Consider the following 26,908-nt stretch of genomic DNA (forward strand, 5'->3'; position numbering starts at 1 on the left):
AACGCAGATGCAAGGAGGTTATTAAAATGAAGGGAGCATCTACCAAATATTAATGTAACATTGAAAAATGATGATGTTATGGATTAAAATTCTAAAAAAAAACGAAATGTCCCTATTAATTTTCCAGGATGTTTTTGTAAATTCATAGAATAAATTTTCTTTTTGTTAGTCTAATTGAAATACATTTTGTTTACGTATAAACAATAAAAATTTAAAAAAAACTGAAAACTAAAGGGTCTTCCCAGTTGATAGCGGTCAAATTGTTGAAGCTACATCTGTCGAATTGACTGTCATTTATTCAATTTGTTTTGGGAAATCACTATGCAGTTCAAATGATAAAATTGTTTTATCAAAATGTGCCCTGGAGCAGTTGGAAACTGACTCTAAAATTCATCAAAAAATCATCTTCAGCGATGAGGTATATTTCTGGATGAACGGGTACGTCAACAACAACAAACTTTCGTATTTTCTTTATTTTCAATGCAATTTCTTATCTAAATAACACCCCTAAACCGCGTTTAAGAGTTCTTTATAATGTTTGAATAAAAGCATAACGGGAAATAAATCTCTAACTTCTAAACGCTTAGTTCATGAAATTTGACATGCGCAAAGAGGAAGTCTTGTCGAGTTCAAGTTTTGAGTTTGGATCTCATGGGCCCACCAGGGGCGCGGCCAGGGAGATCCAAAAGTAGGTCACTTCGGGATCCCCTCGTTTGGATTCCGATTTAAAAAAAAAATTACAAATAAAGAATCTCCTAGTAAAGCACTATAAAAAACCTTATAGTAGCTATCAATTATCTCTTATAGCTTAGGAGGTATTCGTATTTGAAAATTAAATTTTAAGTCCAATTTTTTTCCCGAATTTCTTCATTTTAATTTTATTAGACCAGTATGCCAGTAGAGTATACTGGTCTTCACTTGGTATCGAAAAGTGTACAAAGATGATATGCTCAGGCTGCAACAACGCTTTGTGTTACAAGTGTTTTGGACCATTTCACAAATTAAATCCCTAATTACATTTATGAAATACTATAAAATTGAAAATAAATGTATACTTTCATCTAAATTTAATAATATTCTGATGTTTTATTAATTTTTTAATTTCGACTCATCCAAGACACTGATTGGGATTATATGTCCCACGAAAAATACTTATTGGGATTATACATATGTCTCAGGATAAAAGGAAGATTTCAGGATTTCTGAGTATGCAGAACATAATATTTTTTCCTCATCTTTTAGAATATGCTAAAATTTCTACCATATATATTTTGGTTCTCAAAATAAAACTCCGTCCCGAAAGGGTTAAGTCGAATGTTTATGCGAATAAGCCACATCGGCGCTTAAAGCGACATTTAGGATGGCGCCTTTTATATCTGGATTAATAAGTTATTAACATATATAGACAATATGGATATCTAATGATAGACATTTAAAAGACTTTCAAACTACGTATTTAACGACAAATAAATTCGGACCGACAATGGTTTTGAAAAATATTTTCTAACTCGAATTTTTTTCACCAAAAAGTTTTTTCCAAAAAAAAAAATGTTTCCAACAAATTTTTTTTTGTAACCAAACATTTTTTCTCAACAATTTCTTTTTTCTTAGTTTTATCTCTTACTTTTTATGCATTTATCTCGGTTAAAAAATATTTAATTACTAGTCAGTATTTCAAATAAGGACTTCATATACATCTTTCAGTTTTAGATATTCATTTGCCAAAAATATGCCACCCCAAAAAACTTGGAAAACATAATAAACTCAATTGTGCAGGGAGTTACAAAATCGATGATCCTGCAACAATTTAATCATATGTCAAACCTAAACATATCAACAGGTGTCAAAAAAATAAATAATTTAAAACTGCGCATGATTCGCATTACAACTCTGTGCATATAACAGTTATTTATCCCTTCAAATGCCGTATTACTAGTTTTTTTTAAAAAATTTAATAAATTTGGAGAATTTTTAAACAAAAACATATCTGTAAAAGCTTGGGAAGTCAAGCTGAACAATTTTTATATACTTATATACAGATACAAATCAAAACATATTTAGGTTAACAAAGGGTTAATGAAATCCTTCGTTACTCCTTTTAACTGTTATACACATTTTCTTTATAGTTACTTTTTTAGCCATTTAAGTCACACAAAAATTATTTTTGCACAATATTTTTTTAAAAAAAAGTGGGTAAATTTTTACTATTTTCAACTTATTTTAACAAAAAAAGGCTTGAAAACTAAAAATATTTTATCAAGAAATTCAAAATTTTAAATTTTATAACGAATTTAGGCAAAATAAGACAAATTTTTAGTTGGCCAAGACACTGGCAAAAGTTCAAAAAGTGTATGGTTTAGTTTTAAAAATGGGTTGTTTATGAATTAAATATTTAGATGATGGTATAGTACATAATATAAATATAAAATATAACTAAAGTGTCATTAAATTAAATGGAAAAAATTAAACATTTCATAATTTAAATATAGTTTTTGGAGTTTTTTTTTGAAAAGTGAAAAAAAAATTAGTATGTATCTAGTGTTATACACTGTAACTGTTATACACTTCTTTTTGGGGGTTGAAAAACTCATCCCCCATTTGGAACTGCTAACTGTTATAATTAAAACAGCTGATTGAACAGCTGGTATCATGCATGCAACAGTTGTTTGAACAGCTGATGTGCATTGGCAACAGGTGAACAGATGTTCAACCACCTGTTTGCTTGTAAAATTAACCGCAAAGTGTTATACACTTGTATGTATGTGTCACCGGCTTTTGTAATGTAAACAATTTTAACTGTTATACGTACAACAGTTGTTTATAAACAAAAACATGCTATTGCAATGTCAAGGTTGCGAGAGAATTTAGAAGAGAGATAGATAGAGAGAGCATTAAAATAACGGTTTATTTTAGAGTGACCAGTTTAATGTTTTATAATTTTGTTTAGTATTTTTTCAGATTCTTTAAAGAAGATTGATCTGAACCGATTATGAAGTTTATAGTTTTGAATGAGTGAACAATTGCGTACTCGCCGCTTAGGAGCAGCACGTAGTAAAACACTTTCCGCCACAAATTTAGCACCCATCGCTAGCAGTGCAAATCACACATCCATTGGACCCACCATAAGTTACAGTGCTAGTAGTCATTTTTTGCAACACCATTACCGCAATCAATCGCAGTACTCGACACAGGCTCAACATTTTACCTTCAATCATACGGACAGCCCGAAGGCAGCCTTTTCCAGCCAAACATATAGCGGCTTTCAATCGTGCTATGGCATTGAAGGCGACAGTGCCATTAATAGTCCGACTGTTTTAAATTCGGGCAGTGGAAGTGGCAGTGGTAGTAGTGGCCTACGTATGCCTAATATGGGACCCATGTTAGGAACATCGGCCACTGTAGCCATAAGCAGTAATTATAGTGCTCACAACACCACTAACACAGGACAAAGTGGCGCTTGTGCAGCAGCCATGTCACACAATAATGGATCCGGTGTTACAGCCGGCCAGCTGGGTAGTGCTTCAGCGTCCAATGCACCTACATCAGGTGGAGGAATGGGAGGAAGCGGTGGAGGAGCAGGTATCGGTTTAAGTGGCGTCGGTATGGGCATTTGTGGCGGCATTAGTAGTGCAATGGGACCTAGTAGTGCTGCCATTACGGGCGTGCCGCCACTCGGACTTGGCATTGCAACCGGTATTGGTAATAAAATGCTTGGTCGCAAGCAGAGTCTTAAGGGCGGCGAGCCATTTTTAGCTGATTATGGTCCCGAGGAATCGCTTAACGAAAGTGCCGATATTGAATGGGTGAACAAACTGTGGGTTAGGCGCCTAATGCGTTTTTGCGCTTTAGTAGCCTTGGCCTCAGTCTCATCGAATACTCCGAAAACTTTCGAATTATTTCCACCCACACAGTATATAACATTCGTATCAGATATTGCGGTAACGTTACTCTTTACCGCAGAAATGATTGCCAAAATGCACATACGCGGCGTTTATCACGTAAGTAGACTACAAAAGACCACATTGTAACCAGTGGTGCATTTAAAGAAAAGATAACAAAACACAAGAGAATTCTAGCAACTCATGGTTATCTGAAATAGCAATATAAAACACATATATTTTGATATTCAATATATTGCTATCTCTGTTTACCATGAGTTGTGACAGCTGATGAAATAGGTCTCAATCATTGAGACAATAATAACATATACTAGATTTTGTTTATTAATAGAAGAATGCAGTCATTTGAATGGGGTTCAATTTGTTTAACTAGTCGTCGTTGAGCCTTCAAAAAGAGTCGATTAAGCCATGTCCGTCTGTCTGTTGAAATCAATTTTCTGAAGACCCCAGATATCTTCGGGATCCAAATCTTCAATAATTCTATCAGACATCCTTTCGAGATGTTAGCTATTTAAAATCAGCAAAATCGGTCCACAAATGGCTGAGATTTGAGGAAAAAACCAGGAAAACCTCGATTTTTTTACCTATATCTGGATTACTAAGTCATTAATATAGACAATATGGATATCAATGATAGATATTTCAAAGACCTTTGCAACGACATATATAAAACCATAGTAAGTTCGACATACAATGGGTCAAAATCGGAAAAATATTTTTTTCACCAACATTTTTTTTCGCTAAATATTAAAAAAAAAAAAAATTAAAAAAAAACAATTTGAAAAATTTTTTTTTCCAAAAAATTAAAAAAATATTTAAAATTTTTATTTTGAAGTATAAATTGGTGAAGGGTATATAAGATTCGGCACAGCCGAATATAGCTCTCTTATGTATGTATACTTATATTTCCACTAAAAATGGATTCTTATATACAAATCTCGAAATGGTATTTAGGTATTTATTAGCTATCTTTTATTTTGAAATAAGGTTTCCACCAGCATTTTTCAATGTTTTATACAAGTTCTTTATACACTATTCTCATGACTGCAAACTTTTAAAACACTATTTTAAATAAAATATATTCCACAAATAACAATGTCCCGTACTACTACTCAGATTTACAGGTTTTAGTTCGAATTTTATGGGGAGTTTTTTTTCATATTCAACATTTTCTATAAATTTTGTTGTTTTACAAAGTTTGACTAAAACCTGTAAATTAAACAAGTACTGGAGCACAGCCAAGTATAGTTATATTATGCCAATAATATTATTTTGAAATTGTAAACATTTGATCATAATTTTTTACAAAACCAATTAGGGTGAAGTGCCATATTTAAAGGATCATTGGTGCCAATTTGATTTTTCAATGGTATTCTTTTTATGGATATCCATTGTTTTACAAATATTTGAAATACTTGAAATAGTGCCAAAGTAAGTAACATTTTAATGTAATGGTTTAAAATATACTTTAAAATTTAAATATTTTTTTGTTTAGATTTTCTCCCTTGTCCATAATGCGAGCACCAAGGCCATTGATTATGATACGCTTCCTAAGAGTCTTCCTGAAATTTTCGATGCCAAAAAAAAGAATTAATCAAATATTTAAGTAAGTACTAATTGTAATTTAAAATGATATTAAACTATTTTAATCTTTTAAATGTTTACAGGCGTTCGAGCCAACAGATTTATAATGTAACCTTGTTCTTCCTATTTTTTATGTCCTTGTATGGTCTGATGGGAGTGCAATTCTTTGGCGAATTGAAAAATCATTGTGTCATGAATAATAGCGAATATGATGAATATGACAATCCGTATGTTATTTTAAATGTCGTCACGTTGTTTCGAAAGAGAGAGAGAGAGTCTGACATTTAATTGCAGACTTTGTTGTATTTAGATCTCAAAGAACTTACATATATTTATATTTATTTTTTTTTTTTTAATTTTGAAAATATTTTGTCTAACAATTAAGGTGCAACAAATTAGATTAAATTGGTCAAAAGATCAAACAAAATATTTTCAAAATCTTTTTTTAAATACATACAGTGCTGTACATTAATTTCAAGGGATGTTTAGGGTATTGGTAGTTAATAATTTCATTTCACAAATAATTGTCTATTTAAGTAAACATGTGATAAGATATTGGGACAATGTTAACATTCTTTAATGTCTTGATTAGTTTTTTGTTAAATATTTTCATGTTTAAGTTTGTAATGCGACATTTCAAAATTAGCTTAATTAGCACAAACATTATCTGGTATTACTTGATCTCTTTTTAATATATTAGTAAGAGGCTATGTTGTTACAGAAAAAGAAGTAAGAGAACTACATTAGGCTGTACCGCACATATTAAATATCCTTTCCCAAAGTATACTTTAAGATAATGATTGAAATCATTTTTTAATATTTTCCCGATTTATAGACATAGCTAAACTTTGTATCGGTTTTTTGTCCAAACAATTTTTTTAAAATTTCAATCCAGGACTTTTTCTCAGTTTTTTTAAACAACAACAAAATGGTTATTTCGCTCGCACTCTTTATTATACCCTTCACCTTCGTGAGAAGGGTATATATAAGATTGTCATTCCGTTTGCAATTTCTACATTTTTCATTTCCGACCCTATCCTTATAGATAGCGGAGTCGATTAAGCCATGTCCGTCTGTCTATCTGTTGAAATCAATTTCCTGAAGACCCCAGATATCTTCGGGATCCAAATCTTCAATAATTCTGTCAGACATGCTTTCGAGAAGTTTGCTATTCAGCAAAATCGGTCCACAAATGGCTGAGATATGAGGAAAAACTCTGGACAACCTCGATTTTTGACCTATATTTGGTTACTAAGTCATTAATATAGACAATGTGGATATCTAATGATAGATATTTCAAAGACCTTTGCAACGACATATATAAGACCATAGTAAGTTGGACCTACAATGGGTCAAAATAGGAAAAAATATTTTTTAACCCGATTTTTTTTTCACCAAAAGTATTTTTTCGCTAAATATTAAAAAAAAATTGAAAAAACAAAAAAAAAAATTTAAAATTTAAAAAAAAACAAAATTTTTTTTCCAAAAAATTAAAAAACTGCAAAAAAAAATAAATTTTGTTTACCTAAAAATATTTAAAATTTTTAATTTGAAATATAGCACAGCCGAATATAGCTCTCTTACTTGTTTTTATTTAAGAAAATATTTTAAATGCTGAGACAAAGAAACTCTAGGTTCGATCCAGGTTTTAGATAAATCTAGTAATTCCATCTATCGACCATCTATCCCCTATAAATCAATGTACAGCAGTATTCAACCTTCAAGTATGTTTTCAATTAAAATAGTTAAAATATAAAAGATTACTTTCTATTAAAGGGACGAAACAAAATCATTTTGAACTCTTCTGAATTTGATAATATTTGGTGTAGATGTTTCCCAAAGCCAAATTTAAATATCTCCAGAATTTCGTAATATGCTTTAATTTGGTTTTTATTTAGGCTCAAAGTTCCTATTTTTAAATTAAGGGTCATCCAATAGGGTAACTTAAAACTTAATGAAGTATAATACTGAATCCAGAACAAAAAAAATTATTTGATTTTAAGTAAAAAAAATCGCTTGAGTGTAATGACAGTTAGGCCGAAGGATATTTCCATTTTGATAGAAAATATAAGTAAAAATCTATATAGACCAACAAAATAATACGATATTTATGTGTATTTTAAAATATCCTTGCTTAAAGGATTTTTATTATCCATTCTTATATAAAATTTGAATCTTGATAAAAGACAAACCAAAGCGAATTTTAAATTTTTTGAGAATTTCAAATTGTGTCCTTAACAAATTTTGATGCCTTGTTGAAAATGTTTGTTTCCTCCCTAACATCTTTTTATACTTCCTAATCGACGTTGTATAATTGAATATAAACTGCAAACTTAAATCCAAACCATATGTTTATAGGATTTTAACATTAAATTCTTTGGCCATACCTGATACGTTTTGTTCAATGGATCCAGATTCTGGTTATCAATGTTCACCTGGATTGAAATGCATGAAATTGGATTTTTTGAGCAGTTATGTTATCGGTTTTAATGGCTTTGAAGATATTGCCACCAGTATTTTTACCGTATATCAGGCGGCCTCGCAAGAAGGTTGGGTTTTCATAATGTACCGTGCCATAGATTCATTGCCCGCTTGGAGAGCGGCATTTTATTTTAGGTAATCTACAAAACTACAAAACCAATACAATTAAAAGTTTTAATTATTCCAAGTCTTGTAAACAAATTTCCAGTACCATGATATTCTTTTTGGCTTGGCTGGTGAAGAATGTTTTCATTGCGGTCATCACAGAAACCTTCAATGAAATTCGTGTTCAGTTCCAGCAAATGTGGGGTGCTCGTGGTCATATTACCAAAACGGCTGCCTCACAGATTTTGAGTGGCAATGATCAAGGCTGGCGTTTGGTAACCATCGACGATAGCAAGCATGGTGGTTTGGCTCCCGAAACATGTCATGCCATTTTACGCTCTCCCTATTTCCGTATGCTAGTCATGTCGATTATCTTGGCCAATGGTATTGTAACGGCCACCATGACATTTAAGCATGATGGACGGCCACGACATGTGTTTTATGAGAATTACTATTATATTGAGGCCATTTTTACGCTACTCCTGGATTTGGAAACTTTATTTAAGATCTATTGTTTGGGTTGGCGTGGCTACTACAAACACTCTATACATAAATTTGAATTACTATTGGCTGTGGGAACTACACTGCATATTGTGCCAAATTTTTATCTATCACCGTTTACATATTTTCAGGTAATTAATTAAATTTCCAAAAAAAAAATTATATTTTCTATTTGTTTGTCCTCAACAGGTTCTACGTGTAGTACGTCTCATTAAGGCCTCACCCATGCTGGAGGGATTTGTTTATAAAATCTTTGGTCCGGGTAAAAAACTCGGTTCTCTTATAACCTTTACCGTTTGTTTGCTCATCATCAGTTCGGGCATATCAATGCAATTGTTCTGTTTCCTTTGTGATTTTACCAAATTCGAAACATTTCCCGAAGCATTTATGTCTATGTTCCAAATTCTTACCCAAGAAGCTTGGGTCGAGGTTATGGATGAAACAATGATACGCACTAGTAAAACACTGACTCCCCTGGTAGCCATTTATTTCATACTCTATCACTTGTTTGTCACACTCATTGTGCTAAGTTTGTTCGTGGCGGTTATTTTGGATAACTTGGAGTTGGATGAAGATATCAAGAAATTGAAACAGCTTAAATTCCGCGAACAAAGTGCTGAAATTAAAGAAACTTTGCCGTTTCGTTTAAGGATATTTGAGAAATTTCCTCAGTCACCTCAAATGACCATATTACATCGTATACCAAATGATTTTACGCTGCCTAAGGTGCGAGAGTCTTTTATGAAGCAATTTGTCATTGAGTTGGAAACCGATGATCCCTCGATGGAGAGTTGTAAGAGGCCAATGTCCGAGTACTGGGAATCGAATGTGGTTTTTCGTAAACAAAAGCCCGTGAGAATAATGAATAAAACTGCTAAAGTCAGGTCGGCGGGTAGTAGTTTGAGGAAATTGGCAATTACTCATATAATTAAGTGAGTGTGACATTATGAAAAGCTGTGAATATCATGTTATTGTTTGTGTATTTCTTTTAAGTGATTCCAATAATCAACGTCTAATGCTGGGTGATTCGGCCATGTTGCCGGTTGTGGGTGGTAAAAGTGGTCTTAAATCTCAAGGTACTATTACGCATTCGAAACCTTGGAGAGTCGATCAAAAAAAGTAAGTAATATTGAATATTTTTGGCCGATCTTCAGTTGTTCGAAAACTAATTTTATGTAACTTTCACAGATTTGGTTCACGTTCCATACGACGCAGTGTGCGATCAGGTTCCATTAAACTGAAACAAACCTATGAACATTTAATGGAGAATGGTGATATAGCTTCAGCACCGCGCGCTAATTCAGGAAGAGCTAGACCACATGATTTAGATATAAAACTATTACAGGCCAAACGGCAGCAAGCCGAAATGAGGCGTAATCAAAGAGAGGAGGATTTGCGAGAGAATCATCCCTTCTTCGATACACCGCTATTTTTGGTGCCTCGCGAAAGTCGTTTTCGTAAAATTTGTCAAAAAATTGTACATGGCCGTTACGATGCCAGGCTAAAGGATCCGTTGACGGGCAAGGAGCGCAAAGTGCAATATAAAAGTATGCAGTAAGTAGAATGTGATTATGTAAAAGATACATACATATATACTTGAAATTATTTCAAATCAATTTCAAATTTAGCAATTTCCTGGGCTTGGTCACCTATTTGGATTGGGTGATGATATTTGTCACTACACTTTCCTGCATCTCCATGATGTTTGAGACGCCAAATGATCGTGTTATGGATCATCCAACTTTACAAATAGCCGAATATGCTTTTGTCATTTTTATGAGTCTGGAGTTGGCTTTGAAAATATTAGCAGACGGTTTATTCTTTACCCCAAAAGCATATATCAAAGATGTGGCCGCTGTATTGGATGTGTTTATATATGTTGTCTCAACATCATTTCTTTGCTGGATGCCCAAACATATACCCACCAATTCGGGTGCTCAACTTTTAATGGTGCTGAGATGTATAAGACCTTTACGTATATTCACTTTAGTTCCACATATGCGCAAAGTGGTTTATGAATTGTGCCGAGGTTTCAAGGAAATCTTATTAGTATCGACTCTGTTGATTCTATTAATGTTTATATTCGCCAGCTATGGTGTCCAGCTGTATGGAGGCCGATTGGCCCGTTGCAATGATCCGACCATATTGAAACGGGAAAATTGTGTGGGTGTTTTTATGCGACGGGTATTTGTGACGAAAATGAAATTAACACCGGGATCGGATGAATCCTTTCCGGCCATGTTGGTGCCTAGAGTATGGGCCAATCCAAGAAGATTTAATTTTGATAATATTGGTGATGCCATGTTGACGTTGTTTGAGGTTTTGTCTTTTAAGGGTTGGTTGGATGTGAGAGATGTATTAATTAAGGCTGTGGGTCCGGTAAGTTGGAAAATCGAAAGTTCGATCGGACAGTTCATTAAAAAATATATTAGTTTGCTCAGTTTTAAATATGTAGTTAAAAGAATCTACTTAATATAATAAAATTAAATGCCTAATAGTGCTTTTGAGAACTGTTCGATATGATTTTAGATATGTATTTTATAGAGATGTAAACGATCTAATTTACTCTAATATCTATCTCTTTAAATTTTATTTTAGATTCATGCAATTTACATACACATTTATATTTTCTTGGGTTGCATGATTGGTCTGACCCTGTTTGTGGGCGTGGTCATTGCCAATTACTCAGAGAACAAGGGCACAGCTCTTTTAACGGTCGACCAGAGAAGATGGTGTGATTTGAAGAAACGTTTGAAAATTGCCCAACCTTTACATTTGCCGCCTAGGCCTGATGGACGTAAAGTCAGGGCATTCGCCTATGATGTTACCCAGCATATATATTTTAAACGTTTTATAGCAGCTATTGTTTTAATAAACAGTGGTTTATTGTCCATAACGGTAAAATTAAAATGACTAAAAATATTTTACTTTTTAATTTTCTATGTAATTAATAATAAATTCTTTATATATTTTGCAGTGGATTAAAGGAGAAAGTATAACGGAAATTTGTGTCTTATTAAGCGCCATTTTGACATTTGTTTTTGTGGTGGAGGTGGTTATGAAAATTATAGCATTTACTCCCCGGGGCTATTGGCAGTCGAGACGTAATCGTTACGATCTACTAGTCACGGTATCGGGAGTTGTTTGGATATTTTTACAAACTATTTTAAGGGTAAATTAAGTGATTCATTCATTTGGAAATTAGAAATATATCACAATGTTTCTTTATTTATCATATTACAGAATGATTTATCATATTTTTTTGGTTTTATGGTGGTGATTTTAAGATTTTTCACCATAACCGGTAAACACACCACATTGAAAATGTTAATGTTAACCGTGGGTGTATCGGTTTGTAAATCATTCTTTATTATATTTGGCATGTTTCTGTTGGTATTTTTCTATGCCTTGGCGGGCACAATATTGTTTGGTAAGTTTTGAATAGTATTTTCGTGTTTAAAACGTATTGATACATTGCTTTTTCAAAGGTACTGTCAAGTATGGTGAAGGTATTGGTCGTCGTGCTAACTTTGGTTCTCCAGTTACTGGTGTAGCTATGCTTTTTCGTATTGTCACTGGTGAAGATTGGAATAAAATCATGCATGATTGCATGGTACAGCCACCATATTGTACGCCGGGAAATAATTATTGGGAAACGGATTGTGGTGAGTTATACAAATAATATTTAGGGAGGGGGATATAATGAAATTAAAGCTTATTGCGATTTACATATATAAATTTATGTTTTTAAAATATCTATCTATTTGCACGAAGTTTGTAGAAACAGTAAACCGTAGTTGGTAGAGTACCAAACGAAAAGTATTATACATTAAATTACATTTCCGACGATACCAAACCTTAGTATTATCGGTGTAAGGTGTATATTTAAAGATCGTCGGAAAGGTAATTTAATGAATAATACTGCTAGCTCGATATCGAGTGCAATAATCTCAAATAAGAAAATGACAATAATTTTTACTCGAGATGGATTTCTAAGAATTATAAGATTTATAGGTTATAGTTCATGTTGGCACTTACTTGAAATACTGGGTGTTTTTTATATATGTTCCATTAACGTATTTCTTATACAAAAACCATGACAGCTAATAGTTTTTTTAAGACCTGCAATAAAAGAAACACAACAAATGTTAATTTTAATTAATCTAATTTATATGTTTTATATTAATTAAATATTTCAGGAAATTTTACGGCCAGTCTTATATACTTCTGCACATTCTATGTAATTATTACTTATATAGTGCTAAACTTACTAGTGGGTTAGTATTCTAATAAATTTTATATTATTTTCTGTAATTAAAAAAATGTATTTATATTTTTCCTAATCTACAGCTATTATCATGGAGAACTTTTCATTATTCTATTCGAATGAAGAAGATGCCTTATTGTCTTATGCAGATATACGTAATTTTCAAAATACCTGGAATATTGTCGATATTCATCAGCGTGGTGTTATACCAGTGCGTAGAGTTAAATTTATATTACGTTTATTAAAGGGACGCTTGGAATGTGATCCGCAAAAAGATCGCTTATTATTCAAATACATGTGCTATGAATTGGATAAACTGCACAATGGCGAAGATGTAACATTTCATGATGTTATAAAGTATGTTTACAATTTTGTTAAAACAATTTACACTATTGTATTGTTCTACTTATAACTAGTATTGTTCTACTTATAACTAAAAACCATTACGAATTTTTGGAAAAAGTAAAACAAAGTGTAATAATTCGATTTTATCATTTCAGTATGCTGTCTTATCGTTCAGTGGATATCCGAAAAGCCTTACAGCTGGAAGAGTTATTAGCGCGTGAAGAATTTGAATATTTGGTTGAAGAAGAAGTGGCCAAAATGACCATACGCAATTGGTTAGAGGCATGCTTAAAGAAAATAAGATCACAAAATGCTTATGTAAGTAAAAACAAGTAAGAGAGCTATATTCGGCTGTGCCGATTCTTATATAACCTTCACCAAAGTATACCTTAAGATAAAGATTGATAACTATTTTTATTGCAAAACAAGTAAGAGAGCTATATTCGGCTGTGCCGAATCTTATATACCCTTCACCAAATTATACTTCAAAGTAAAAATTTTAAATATTTTTAGGTAAACAATATTTTTTTTTTAATTTTTTGAGAAAAAAAAAATTGATTTTTTTTTTAAAAAAAATGATTTTTTTTTTAAAAAAATGATTTTTTTTTTATTTTTTTTTTAAAAATGATTTTTTTTAATTTTTTGAAAAAAAATGATTTTTTTTAATTTTTTGAAAAAAAAAAATTTTTTTGAATTGTTTTTTTAAATTTAAATTTTTATTTTTTTTAATATTTAGCAAAAAAAAAAATAGGGTTAAAAAATATTTTTTTCCGATTTTGACACATTGTAGGTCTAACTATATATGTACACATCTGCTCAAAATAATAGATACACCAAAATTTATTTTTTAAAAACGAAAAAAATAATGGTATATTGTAAAATTATAAAAAAAATTCAGTCGATTTTTATTTATAGTTAAAAGGAGAGTAAAAACAAAAACAAAATATTTCATAATTAATAATAAATATTATAAAGTAAATTAAATTTCTTAAATTTCGAAAAATTTGGTGCTCATAATAATAGATACATTTTTAAAAATTCTTATTAAACAAAAGCTAATAAATTTTATCTTAAAAAAATTAGTTTATTATTAAAGTAAAGCTAGTATCCAGTATATCCACCTTTGTTTTGTAAAACTTTCTCCACTCTTCTGGGCATACTGGATATCAAGTTCTGACACTTCTCCAATGGAATCTCGTACCATATTTTTTGCGTTTTCTCCCATAAATCGTCTTTATTTTTGAAAACTTCCTTCGAAAGCCTTATCTTTAATTCACTCCACAAGTTTTCTATTGGGTTTAAATCAGGGGATTGGCTGGGCCAGCTTAAAACAGGTACGTTATTCTCCAAGAACCAGTTTTTAACTAATCTTGAACTATGTTTTGGGTCGTTGTCCTGCTGAAATGTCCATATTAATGGCATATTTTCCAATGCATATGGAAGCATTACGTTTACCAATATGTCTCTATACCCACTAGCATTCATGGTATCTTCTATTCGGAATATCGGACCAACACCATTCCATGAAAAGCAACCCCAAACCATTATGTTTCCCCCGCCATGTTTTACCGTCTTTTTTGTAAATTTAACGTGGAATTATTTTACTTTTGGTCGGCGTACATTTCTTTGGCAGTCGTTTCCAAACAAATTTATTTTTGTTTCGTCGCTCCATAAAATATTTCTCCATTTTTTTTCGCCTTCACACCCGGACCATTGTAAGTGCTCTTTAGCAAATTCTAATCTTGTCTTGATATTTTTTTGGCGCATTAGTGGCACTTTTCTGGCAATTCTTCCCGGCAATTTAGCTTGTAAAAGACGACGACGAACTGTTTGTGGACTGATTTCGTTACATAGCTCCGCAGAAATAGCTTTCGATGATATGAAAGGGTCTTTTTTAACCATAAGGACGATCCGCCTATCTGTTTCTGGACTGGTTTTCTTTGGTCTACCGCGAGTTTCTCTTTTTTGTTTTTTAGATAAAGCATTTTGGACAAAATGTAAAGATCTTCCTATGCTCTTTGCTATTTCCCGTAATGATTTTCCTTGATTTCTCATCGTTTGAACAATTTTTTTCTCATCTTCGGTACAATGATGATTTCGTCCCATTTTCTTCAAAAGAGTCCTATTTTTTATAAAATTGTTGCTAAAATTTAAATTATACTTACTGTTTCACGTAAATAGGAACAAAAAATTGCACAAAAAAAAAATTGTATATAAACAAATTACAAATTACTGATGTGTATCTATTTTTATGAGCAAATAATTTTTTGTAATTCAAATAAATTCGTTTTTAAAAATCAACATGAAAGCAAATAGTTGCCAGATTTTTGACTGACATGACATTGCCAGATAGAAATTTTAATAATATGATGTATTCTTAACGCTTGCGAGGAAATTTTCAATGTTACCGCCATTTACATTTTTTCCAATTAGGTGTATCTATTATTTTGAGCAGATGTGTACATCGTTGCAATCGACTTTGAAATATCTATCATTAGATATCCATATTGTCTATATACTAATCCAGATATAGATCGAGGTTGTCCCGGTTTTTTCCTTATATCTCAGCTATTTGTGAGCCGATTTTCTCGATTTTAAATAGCAACTGAGCCGGATGAATTCCCGATATATTGATATATCAATCATATTTGTAAGTTACAGACGGACATGGCATCCCAAATGAGAAATGTAGAAATTCCAAACTGAAAGACCATACCAATCATGGTGAAGGGTATATTTACAAAGTATTGTAACATTTAGTTATAAACCGGCCCGTTAGTTTTTTATTTGATTCTTATTCTACATACCTATTTTTGTTCTCCTCCTTTTTAGAAACAACAAAACTCCTTGATTGCTGGTTTGAGAGCAACCAACGAACAGCCCATTATACGTCCAAGTGTCCAGGAAGATAAAACGCCTACAGGGCCTGGCGATAAGTCTGCTATAGCTACTATAAGTGGTGCTGTAGCTGCCACCTGTCCACCCACAAGTGACGCCTTTTCACCCACCTTCAGTTCCACAGAGAATGAGGGGAATGATGTTAGCACTAGTGCTGTGGCATCCACACCAGCACCAACCGAAACCTCAACGACACATGCTACGCAGCGCATTATATCAGCTACCAAACGGGGCTATGCACTTAATCGTTCCGATTCAACGGGAAGTTCGGGGCGTAAATTTCTAGCACCAACCTCTTCAGATCCACAACAGCGTTCCACGTTAAGCGATAAGGAACGCTTATATATAGCAAATCAGCAGAAAAAGAAAAATTCTATGACCACTACCACTTTACCGGTGACAATAGCTTCTGCTATACCAGGAGCTGGCCATAAGAAGAATAGTTTCTTTGCCGGTGATATGTCACAATTTCATTATCCAGCGATTAATCATTTTGAACATGGTAATTTACAACAAGGCCTGGGTAGTCCATCCGGTTTGATGCCTCACATTATACCGGGCACCAAGCTGTTGCCTTTTAATAATCAAGCCAATGCTGTGTATGAAGTTCATGATTGGTGGCAAGAACAAGTACTCTGCACTCAATTGAGTGATGATGAAATGTAGCAAATATCGAATAATTTTTATACAATGTAATATATAAGTATTTATATAGTAGTATGAATAGAAAAATCATGTGCTAAATTAACTATTGTCAATGTCAAGATTGTTATATTTAAAAATAAAAATAGGATTTAGGTTTAGTTTGGATTAGTTTAATGTAAATTAATATAAATAAATACATTATTTGTTGTTAATAAATTATTAATTATACCTATTTTGTAAAATTGTTTTTCATTACAAGAGCTACGAGGAGTATTCTGCATAAAAGAAAGATATCATTAAAATGTACCTATTTATATTCTGTTTTAATGAGAAACAAGAGGGTAACAAACCGTAAAGGAAAAAATATGTTATCGCTGTTATTTTATTCCGATATAAAATTCAATTGAACATCCTCTTTAAATTTCCAAGCAATATTTTTTTCTTTTCATTTCATTTTACGCGCAAATAAAGTAGAATTTCATTATAATTAAAATTTTACATAAACACAAAAAAAAACATTTATTAAATTAGTACGAATATCTAAATTTAAATAAAAATAATCATGAAATCATTTAATATTAAACAAATTAAAAACGCTTTGTTTTAAATTCAGTTTTGTTGAATATTTTCTTTATCTTCCGCCTCTTCTATTTCACTCTTCACAACGGGCTCCATCTTCGATACATTATTTTCCAATTTCTTGGTAAAAATTTCTTCATCAATATCAGTATCTTCAACGATATATTCCTTCAAGTTGCTTTGTTCCTCAACTTTTACCACTTCCCCTAAATCTTTTAATTCTTCTTCGTCTATATTTTCCAACGAGTGGTTTTTTTCCTCAACATCATCTTCTTCATCTATATTTACCACCGAATTGTTTTTTTCCTCAACATCTTCCAGCTCCTCTCTTAGATCTTCCAATTCTTCTTGGTGTCGTCGTTTTAAAAACTCTATTCTCGATTCATAAATACGTTTTTGATTTTCGATTTCACGTTGCATACGCAATTCAAATTGTTTTTTATGCTCATCTAAAGTGGTTTTAAACGAATCAACCAATTGATTGCGCAGCTCTTGCTCTTGTTTCAACAATTCTTCTGAATGTTCATGAGTTAAACGTTCGAGTTCCCCCTTCAAGTGATAGGTTTCATCGATAATTTCTTCGAGTTGCTGATCCTGCTGCTCAATATGATGATTTTGTTGCACTATATGCAGATTAAGTTTTTCAACATCGGCTTTTAAGTTGGCATTCTCCTCCAAAAGTTGTTGTATATAGTCATTGTCCGGTGCGGTACTAAATACTGAGTAACGTGATTGATTTTGTTTTATAGCTGGAGCTTTGAATATTATATTACTAGCTATAGAGGCAAAATTGAGAACGTTCAAATTTTCTTCATAGTATTTTTCAGTGGGCGTAACATTAACAATCATGGCCAATTTTTCCTTACCCTGAAGGGCCGCCTGCAGTATCATAGTCAATTTAGATTCTCTAAATGGTATGCGTTCTTTTTTGCTTAATGACGAAGTAGTTGTACTACCAGAAGATGCCATATTGGCAGCATCTAAACAGCGTCCTAATATCATTAGGGAGGTATTAATGCGTTGCGCCTCCTTGAGGCGAGAGCCCATATTACCAGTTTTATCCAAACGCTCTGAACCGGCTAAATCACAAAATTTGTAAGAGGTTTCTGTATACACACCAGTGCGATAGTATTTTAAAACATCCACAAAGAATACACAATGTGAACGACTGGAGTTGGCATTGATGGATGTAGAGGCATAGGTGAGTTTTTGGAGACCTGAACGTAAAAGTTTTAAGGCCTCTAAACTGCTTTTAATGTAGACCGAGGTGACACCCTTAATGAAAACATTTCCATCATTGCAAACAATTTTCAAATTCTTACGTGTCGTATTAGCAGGCGGTATAAAAGATCCATTTGACTTAATGGGGGCCAACAAATCATACACCAATTCATTGTAGATCTCTACAAATGTTACCCATATAAATACAGAAACATCATCTAACGGTACTGTCTCGAAATGATGATCACTTCGAATGGAATGCTGCAGTTGTAGATAATTTGTTTCCAGGTTTTTACAATTGTCCAATATTTGACGGCGCAACAGGTTTTCCTTTTCTACAAGATTGTCGTCGAGAAATGTTGTTCGAGAATTAACTAGCTTAGCCAAAGGATTTGGATGTATATTGGCTTGGTATAGCGTAAATATATTTTCAAGGGATCTGGGTATAATACCCGGTCTGATATCGTCACCTAGCAGTGTAAATGTTTTGCCAGAACCCGAAGTGCCATAGGTTAATACAGTGAAACATTCCTCAGCTAGTATTTTTTCCCCTATACATTTTTCATAAACTTCCCGTTGACTTACCTCCGAAGCGAAAATTTCCGAAAAACTATAATGCTTTTCCATTGAATTCTTGTTTTTACTGGTGCTGGAAGATTCTGTGGGCGGACCGGTTATTAGTACGTTGCCTTCCACCGATATTGTGTATGCTGTAGAGGGCATTTCTACTGGCTTCAACCTTAAATATACCAAAGCTCCAGTTTCCACAGCTGCACTGGAATCAGTACTTTCTGCTAAACCCTCACCAGTGCTTCGAGTTTCATAATATTCATCTTCTACGCTGTCACTTTCGCTATCCTCATCGAAATCATTCTCCTCTTCTATCTCGTTGAAGAGTCTTTCACGTTTTTGTGGACAGGGACGAAACCTCCGATCAATACTTGGATCTCTGGGCATTAAAAATGAACGAGCTTCACGTTTCAAAGCCATATATATTGAGTTTATTTTTATAAAACACTAGAATCTCTTAATTTTTTATCTTTTTCTTTATTTTTCTTTATTTTTCTTTCAGTTTGAAAATAATTCAAAAACAATTATGGCGGTTCAGTGTGTTGTTGCAATAATTTGACACAAGTATTCGAGTACTCACAATTGGATATAATGTTGCCAGTCTTTAAGACTTTGCAATTTTTGAAAGGTCGACTTTTTCAACTTTTCGACTTTTTAAAATATTTTAATCTATGATGATACAATTTTTACAACTTTTATTGACTATTATACCTTTTTAGTAATCGACTTTTCGACTTTTTTGGGATAACGATATTTATGAAAAGTTGATTTTTTCGAATTTTTATTATATTTTAATTTAAAAAATGTATGGTTGCTAGATTTATTGATGATAAAAAATATATCGACAATTTGACTTTTTCAGTTAGTCCTTTGTTCGATTTTTTGCGTCAAAAAAGCCGATTTCGACGTTTCGAGATTTTTCAGCAGAACCCCCTTCTGATTTAACCATTTTTATAAATATTTAGCTTAAAATGTAATAGTTTCAATAAAACATATTAATCTATCAATTTAAGAAATTGTCCGTTAAATTGTCCGTTGGTGGCTTTTTAAGAGACGGTAAAAACAAAACTGTTATTTTATTTTTTTGGTATAATTAAAAAATAACATTCAAGAAATTGACCGCTCAATAAATAAATTGATGGCATATCAAGAGGCGGTGTAAACAAAACTATTTTTTTATAATTTAAATAACATTTATCGAATTTATCGATAAATAAAAAACTGACCGCGAAAAATCTGGCCACCTAAGTTTTGTGGTAAACAGCTGTTTATTTCGTTTGTTTTGTGTAGTTTAACCGGGCGGTTGTTAAAAACGTTTTACGGAATATTTTTGTTGAATTAATTTCTTTTATAATTTAATTGAATTCTTATGATGGAAGATGATGATGAATCTGGTGTACATCGCCTGGAGGGTTCAAGTGCTAGTGAAATGCGTGGCGGTTTGGTTCTGAAAAAGACTAAAACTGAAGACAATAAATTTAAAGTGCCCAAACCATCCATCTTGGGCTTAGACAAATTGGCTGCTCAGAAGCGCAAAGAACGCGAGGAAAATCAACGTTTAATATCGTTCAAGGATAACGAAAACGATGATGAGGATAAGGATATAAGGGGAGGATCAACACCCACAATGCCAAGTGAATTTGCTTTTAAAAAGCCGGACACTCAAAGTTTTCACAAATTGAGCCGTCAGTTGAGGGCACCAAAGGATGAAACTCCAACACATACGGGCGGTGTTTCCGAAGAGGCTCGTGAGCGTTTGAGAGAGCATATCAAAAGAGACCGGAGTAAAAGTGGTGTGCACTATTCCACGAAAGATTATGATAGAGAACGTGATCGAGAACGGGATAGAGATAGAGAACGTAGCCGATCATCTTCGTCATCTTCCTCAAAGGATAGGCGGGATAGAGGTCGTGAAAAGCGGCGTGATCACAGAGATCGTGAGCGTGATAATCGCGATCGCAGAGAACGCAGTGAAAGAGAGCGAGATCGTGATTCTGACAGAAGTATTAATACGCCACGCTTTAAAGATGAACCACGAACTCCTAATACAATTTCTGTGTCGGGTAGCGCCTGGGAAGAGGACGATGAGTCGGGAGAACGTTTTTCACGTAAATCTTCCTGGGATTTTCCCACGCCCAAATCGTATGCCAGTTCGGAGAAAGGCGATTGGTCACAACGCAGTGGCAGCAGTGGTTTTAGTTCAAGCTCATCCTCTAACAGCCGTAGTCGCTCTCGGCGAGATCATCAACGTGAGGATGACACCGCAAGACCAACTCCAGCCCATAAGTATAATGCTTGGGCAAATGATCGCAAGCGTTCAGGGGCCACACCAACGACAAGTCGTAGCCAACGTCAGCCCTGGGGTGAGAGCGAAGAAGATCGCGATATGTGGGAAGAGGAACAACGCAGATTGGACCGCGAGTGGTATAACATTGATGAGGGCTACGATGATGAGAATAATCCCTTTGGCGGAGCAAATGCTGATTACTTTCGCAAACGTGAGGAAATACTGGAACAAAAACGTACTAAACGTATTAGTGCTCAGCAAAGACAAAACAATAAAGACAATGAACTCTGGGAGCGCAATCGAATGTTAACGTCTGGCGTTGTCATGTCCATAAATGTTAATGATGACTTTGATGAGGAGGCTGTTGAACGTGTGCATTTGTTGGTCCATCACATCATTCCACCTTTTCTCGATGGCCGTATTGTGTTCACCAAACAACCGGAACCCGTTATACCAGTCAAAGATCCCACCTCTGATATGGCCTTGATAGCGCGCAAAGGTAGTACCTTAGTAAGGGTTTATCGAGAGCAAAAAGAACGCCGCAAGGCCCAAAAGAAACACTGGGAATTGGGTGGCACAAAACTTGGCAACATCATGGGCATTGAGAAGAAAACCGACGAAGAAGATGAGAAGTTCGATAAAGACTCAGATACCGCTGACTATCGTAAGGATCAAAAATTTGCCGATCATATGCGCGATCAGGATAGCAATAGTGGTGCTAGTGATTTTGCCCGCAAGAAAACTTTGACTGAACAAAGACGTTTTTTGCCCGTATTTGCTTCGCGCCAAGAACTGCTCAATGTCATAAGAGAAAACTCTGTCATTATTATAGTGGGTGAGACGGGCAGTGGTAAAACCACTCAGCTGACTCAGTATCTTCATGAAGATGGCTATAGTAATTTTGGCATGATTGGTTGTACTCAGCCCAGAAGAGTGGCTGCTATGTCAGTAGCCAAACGTGTTTCCGATGAAATGCATACAAAATTAGGTAAGTAGTAGTAAAATTTCAATATTTCAAATGATTTTGCTTCAACTTTTTTTTTAATTGTTCTTTTCCAGGCGAGGAAGTTGGCTATGCCATACGTTTTGAAGATTGTACTTCGGAAAAGACAGTCATTAAGTACATGACTGATGGTATTTTGTTGCGTGAAAGTTTACGTGATCCCGATTTAGATGGTTATTCGGCCATTATTATGGACGAAGCTCATGAACGTTCTTTATCAACTGATGTTTTGTTTGGTTTGCTGCGTGAGGTAAGTGGAATTGCATGTTTTTTTATTTACAATATATTTTCTATAAAGTTACATTTCATTTTAAAAATGAATTTTGAAAACGATTGCGGTCAAGGAAATTAGAATTTAATATTTCTAGATAGCTAAAATGGATACCTTCTGTATCAAAATAAATAATATCGAGGGACTATATTCAAATCCTTCCATCTCAAAAAGTTCAAGTTTTCTGGAAATCAAATAAACTGTTTATTTAGCTAATTCATAAGGAATATTAAATTGTTTCTTCTACAATATATTTTTGAGTGCGCTAATAAATATATTTTTGAAAATTTTGCTTTATTGGAAATTTTACACTAAAATATTCATTTTAAATAAGAAGGGACTATAATCAGAAGAAAACTCAAATTTTCAGGATAGAAAAAAATGTTTATTTCGCTAATTTTTTTTGCTACACAAATAATTAAGTTTAAATAAATAAAAGCAATATATAGAAGGTTTTTCATTGTAAGAAATATACACTCATGTCTCCTTTTTTTGCTATAGATGCGTTTCAAAAAAATCGCATAAACTGAATTCGCATAAAACGATACTCTAGCTTCATATAAAAATTAATGATTCGTTCCAAATAGTGAATGGTAAATCGTTTACGATTATGGTCGAAAATCGATTTTCAGGGTCTAAAAACGATTATTTCGTGATCGATTATATACTCCGATTTTTATGCTGAAGTCGATTTTTGATAACGATTAATCGAAATAGAAATAAAATTAATATTCATTATAATATATTAATATTCAGCTGACATCGGAAAATATTCACGGCTGACCTCATTTTTTAATGCGAAATTTTTTCAACCTTAAGAAATTTTTATAAAAAGCGCTACGAAATTTTTTCTATAAAATTGTTGTCAAATGTTTGCCGTTACGGTTTATAAAATGAGCACCTCAAAGGAGTTATAATACTATTCCAAAATATGATTTTAATCCGTAATTGTAGCGTATATGGGTCATTTGCTATAGTTCCCAAAAATGCAGGTCGATTATTCAAAAATCGATTATTGGGTTCGATTAATCGACTGTTAAAATCGAAATGAAAATGGTTGATCGAAAAGACGAAAATCGATTATTAGCTTTTCATACCATTCACTAGTTCCAAAATACTGAAAACCGCATAAATTCAGATTTTAATTAAAAAATCAGAACAAAATCGCATAAAAAAAATCAACAAAAAAATATATTTATTTAATTTACTTAAACAGAAAAAGTGAAAATTATCCAAAAAAAATGAGCTAACACATTTTTTAAGGAAATTCTGTAAATATGTATGATTAATCTGAGTCACTGAATAATTGTCTGCGTCGTTTTGGAATTGGTTCAACGTCACTTTCATCACTAGATGATATAATCATATTGTCATCATATGGTAAAATATCATTTTCATCACTAGAATTAATCTAGTGAATAGGGGACGAAATCAAAGAATTTTTAGAAGCTTCAATTGCTTTTTTTCTTGCAAAATGAATTGTCATTAAACTTTGCGATTTTGAATTTTTAAGTTGCTTATGCAACTCTTGATATCCGGAAAACAGATCAAACTTGGTTTAAATTAAAAATGGTAAAAAAGCTTTAAAAACATCTAAAATTACAAAATCTTTTAAAATTCTAAAAAAAAAATTATTTAAAAACCACAAAATTTGAATCCGCATAAAAATAATCCGCATAAAATGAGAACTGAGTGTATTTAAAATTTTATTTAATTTGTGACTTCGGTCAATTTCAGCCAAACATCCTAAAAATATATGAAAGTGATTCAGACAAAGCTTAAAGATACTCGAAATTACAATTTTGTTTGTGTTGGTGGTCCTACGACTGTACAAAGTTTAGCTAAACTTCGTACAGTCGTACTAATCTTAAAGACTTTCACAATTATTGTTCTCCAAATATTCGAAAATAACTAACACAAACCTCCACAACTACGTACCATGGTAACGAAATAAATCCTTCAAAGTTTTATAGCTTTCTCTAATACAGTTCACAAGATATTTGATAATATCTAATTATTTTGTATGTGAAGTTCCATGACCACTATTAATAACCCGCCCGTTTTCAAACAAATTACGTAAAATTATATAAAAATGTTTCGGACAAAGTTTGAAGAATTTTGCAATTTTAGTTATCCAGATATTCAAAATTGACTAAGTACTTTGTATGAAAGGGCCCACAACCACTGTTCCTATAACGACCATTTTATGCTAAACTCCATACAGTGATAAGACATTAATTCATAGAAAGTTTAAATACTTTCACTGTTACAGTTCTCCAGATATACAAGATTAATTAATTACTTTCATTGCTATTTGATTAGTGGGAGTGGCACCTCACGCCCTACCATTTCCAGACAATTTATGTAAAATGATAAATGAGTTATTCGCACAAAGTTTGAAGAATCTTGAAATTATGGTTCTCTAGTTGTTTAGAAATAACTATTTACTTTGTTTGGTAGATAACTCAGATTTGAAGGCTGTCACAATTATATTTCTGCAGATATTCGAAAATATTATTTACTTAGCATGAGAGTCGCCACGCCCACTAATCCACTCCCGCAAATTTTCAGCTAGACTATGTAAAATGATAAGAGAGCTAGTCGGATAAAGTTTGAAGAATTTCGTAATTATAGTTCTTAAAATATTTAGAAATAAATATTTAATTTGTATGGGAGGTGATTCACTCGCAGTTCTGATCCCACCCATTTTTGGAAGTGATAAGAAGTTGATTTATATGAAGTTTGAAGACTTCCATAATTATAGTTCTACAGATATTTGAAAATAATCATTTGTATGGGAGGTGTCACATTCCCAGTTCCGATCCGTCCCATTATCGGTTAAACTTCATGCAGTGACAAGAAATTGATTCGTATAAAGTTTGAATAATGTCACAATTATAGTTCCACAGATATTCGAAAATAACTATTTACTTTGTAAGGTTTTTAAGGCATTTAAACAATGCCGAAGTAAATCCCTCGAATTTTTGTGGCTTTCATAATGATAGTTAACCAGATTTTCCATAATAACAATTAACTTTGTATGGGAGGTGCCACGCCCACTTAAAATTTCAAAATAAATTGGTCCTTCCTTATATATTTGGAGGAATATGCAGTAAAAATTTCAAAAAGATCGGTCGAGTGGTTTAGCCTCCTTTAAGGTACAAACAAATAAACAGACATTAATATGTTTTTATCCCCTTGAAGGTAGACTTTTGAAAACGTACTTTCTAAATGCATATTTGTGTGGCTACTGTGTGCTAAATAAAAATATTTTCCTTTTAAAACAAATATTCAATGTTTAAAAACTAATGGTATAAATTTGTTCCGTTTTTCCCTCTTTTGTCTCTTTATGGCCCAAGTTATGAAAAAGTATATAGTGTCTTGATACTTCCAAATAAGGATCTATCTACAGGATGTCCACCGGGAAGGTATACTAAATTGTTTGTTTATAATTGTTTGATTAAATGAAAGAGAATGAATCTAATATTGATAAATGTTTTATTTAAAGTCGGCAATTATGTATGCAATAGAATATCAGGTAAATGTTCGCCTTTATTAACCTCAAAAATGCGAGCCCTTTTAAGCACATTTTTCATTATATTCTGCCACATTTCACGCGGTATTTCATTAATTTCATCACGAATATTTTGTTTGAGTTTCTCAAGCGTTTCCGGGTTGTTTGCATAAACTTTGCTTTTCAGATATCTCCACAAAAAATAATTCCGGAGCAGTCAAATTAACTTCACCATTTCAAAATTTCACGTAACTCATCGTCACAGTAATCGATTCATTGATTTTGATAAAATGTTTTAACGATTAAAACACGTTGGTTTATCGAACATTTTTCCATAATGAATTTGAACTGTCAGCATATTTAGATCCTTTCTTATAACGTCTGTCATTCCCGGTAAAAGTAATGAAGTGTTATACCCTTTCCTGTAAGCTTATTGGCTATTGTTAAGCAAAACATTTCCTCTAAATATTCTAACATTTTAAATTTAAGTATAGGCTCCACAACCACTTTGGAACATAGTGTCCGAAATTGGATGAGCAGTTCTTTTGCCACTGAATCCATATGTTGCCAGAAATATAAGCCAATACTTTGAATAAATTTATATTGTACAAATGTTTTAAAATAAAAGCTAAAAATTTGAAAAAAAAATCCCTCATTTTTAAGTCATATACCCAATAGAACCGTTTCTAAGAAGTGGTGTTAGTTATTTGGTGCTTCCGTAGAACTAGGTGCGAGGGT

General features: G+C 32.8%; 3 protein-coding genes across 3 annotated transcripts in view; 2 read left to right on the forward strand and 1 right to left on the reverse strand.

Moving 5' to 3' along the window:
* Nucleotides 1–2,953: 2,953 nt before the first annotated feature.
* Nucleotides 2,954–16,948, forward strand: na (sodium leak channel non-selective protein na). The gene is made up of 18 exons (XM_065508146.1): nt 2,954–3,998; nt 5,218–5,330; nt 5,395–5,505; nt 5,567–5,710; nt 7,842–8,099; nt 8,173–8,701; nt 8,760–9,502; nt 9,564–9,689; nt 9,759–10,124; nt 10,199–10,949; nt 11,169–11,468; nt 11,548–11,742; nt 11,814–12,000; nt 12,059–12,235; nt 12,770–12,847; nt 12,921–13,194; nt 13,338–13,500; nt 16,015–16,948. The coding sequence occupies exons 1-18, from the start codon at nt 3,009–3,011 to the stop codon at nt 16,744–16,746; spliced, it is 6,237 nt and encodes a 2,078-aa protein (XP_065364218.1). The 5' UTR covers nt 2,954–3,008; the 3' UTR covers nt 16,747–16,948.
* A 264-nt stretch (nt 16,949–17,212) lies between these two features.
* Nucleotides 17,213–19,516, reverse strand: sub (subito). Its single transcript, XM_065507473.1, has one exon. It carries the CDS (start codon nt 19,513–19,515, stop codon nt 17,335–17,337), a length of 2,181 nt encoding a protein of 726 aa, XP_065363545.1. The 5' UTR covers nt 19,516; the 3' UTR covers nt 17,213–17,334.
* An 870-nt stretch (nt 19,517–20,386) lies between these two features.
* The window catches only part of l(1)G0007 (ATP-dependent RNA helicase l(1)G0007), a 70,607-nt gene continuing 64,085 nt past the window's right edge, over nt 20,387–26,908 (forward strand). The window contains exons 1-2 of the mRNA XM_065508902.1: nt 20,387–22,370; nt 22,442–22,635. Of these exons, the coding sequence (XP_065364974.1) occupies nt 20,465–22,370; nt 22,442–22,635 (2,100 nt within the window). The 5' untranslated portion in view covers nt 20,387–20,464. The remainder of the gene's footprint in view (nt 22,371–22,441; nt 22,636–26,908) is intronic.

Source organism: Calliphora vicina, chromosome 4 (assembly GCF_958450345.1).
Source record: "Calliphora vicina chromosome 4, idCalVici1.1, whole genome shotgun sequence".
Classification (NCBI taxonomy): domain Eukaryota; kingdom Metazoa; phylum Arthropoda; class Insecta; order Diptera; family Calliphoridae; genus Calliphora; species Calliphora vicina.

Excerpts from the sequence above, each read along its gene's own strand:
- na (XM_065508146.1), top strand. The coding sequence starts at position 3,009 with ATGAGTGAACAATTGCGTACTCGCCGCTTAGGAGCAGCACGTAGTAAA. Across the intron at positions 13,195-13,337 it reads ACATTTCATGATGTTATAAA|TATGCTGTCTTATCGTTCAG; the intron begins GTATGTTTACAA and ends TTATCATTTCAG. Across the intron at positions 13,501-16,014 it reads TAAGATCACAAAATGCTTAT|AAACAACAAAACTCCTTGAT; the intron begins GTAAGTAAAAAC and ends CCTCCTTTTTAG.
- sub (XM_065507473.1), bottom strand. The coding sequence starts at position 19,515 with ATGGCTTTGAAACGTGAAGCTCGTTCATTTTTAATGCCCAGAGATCCA.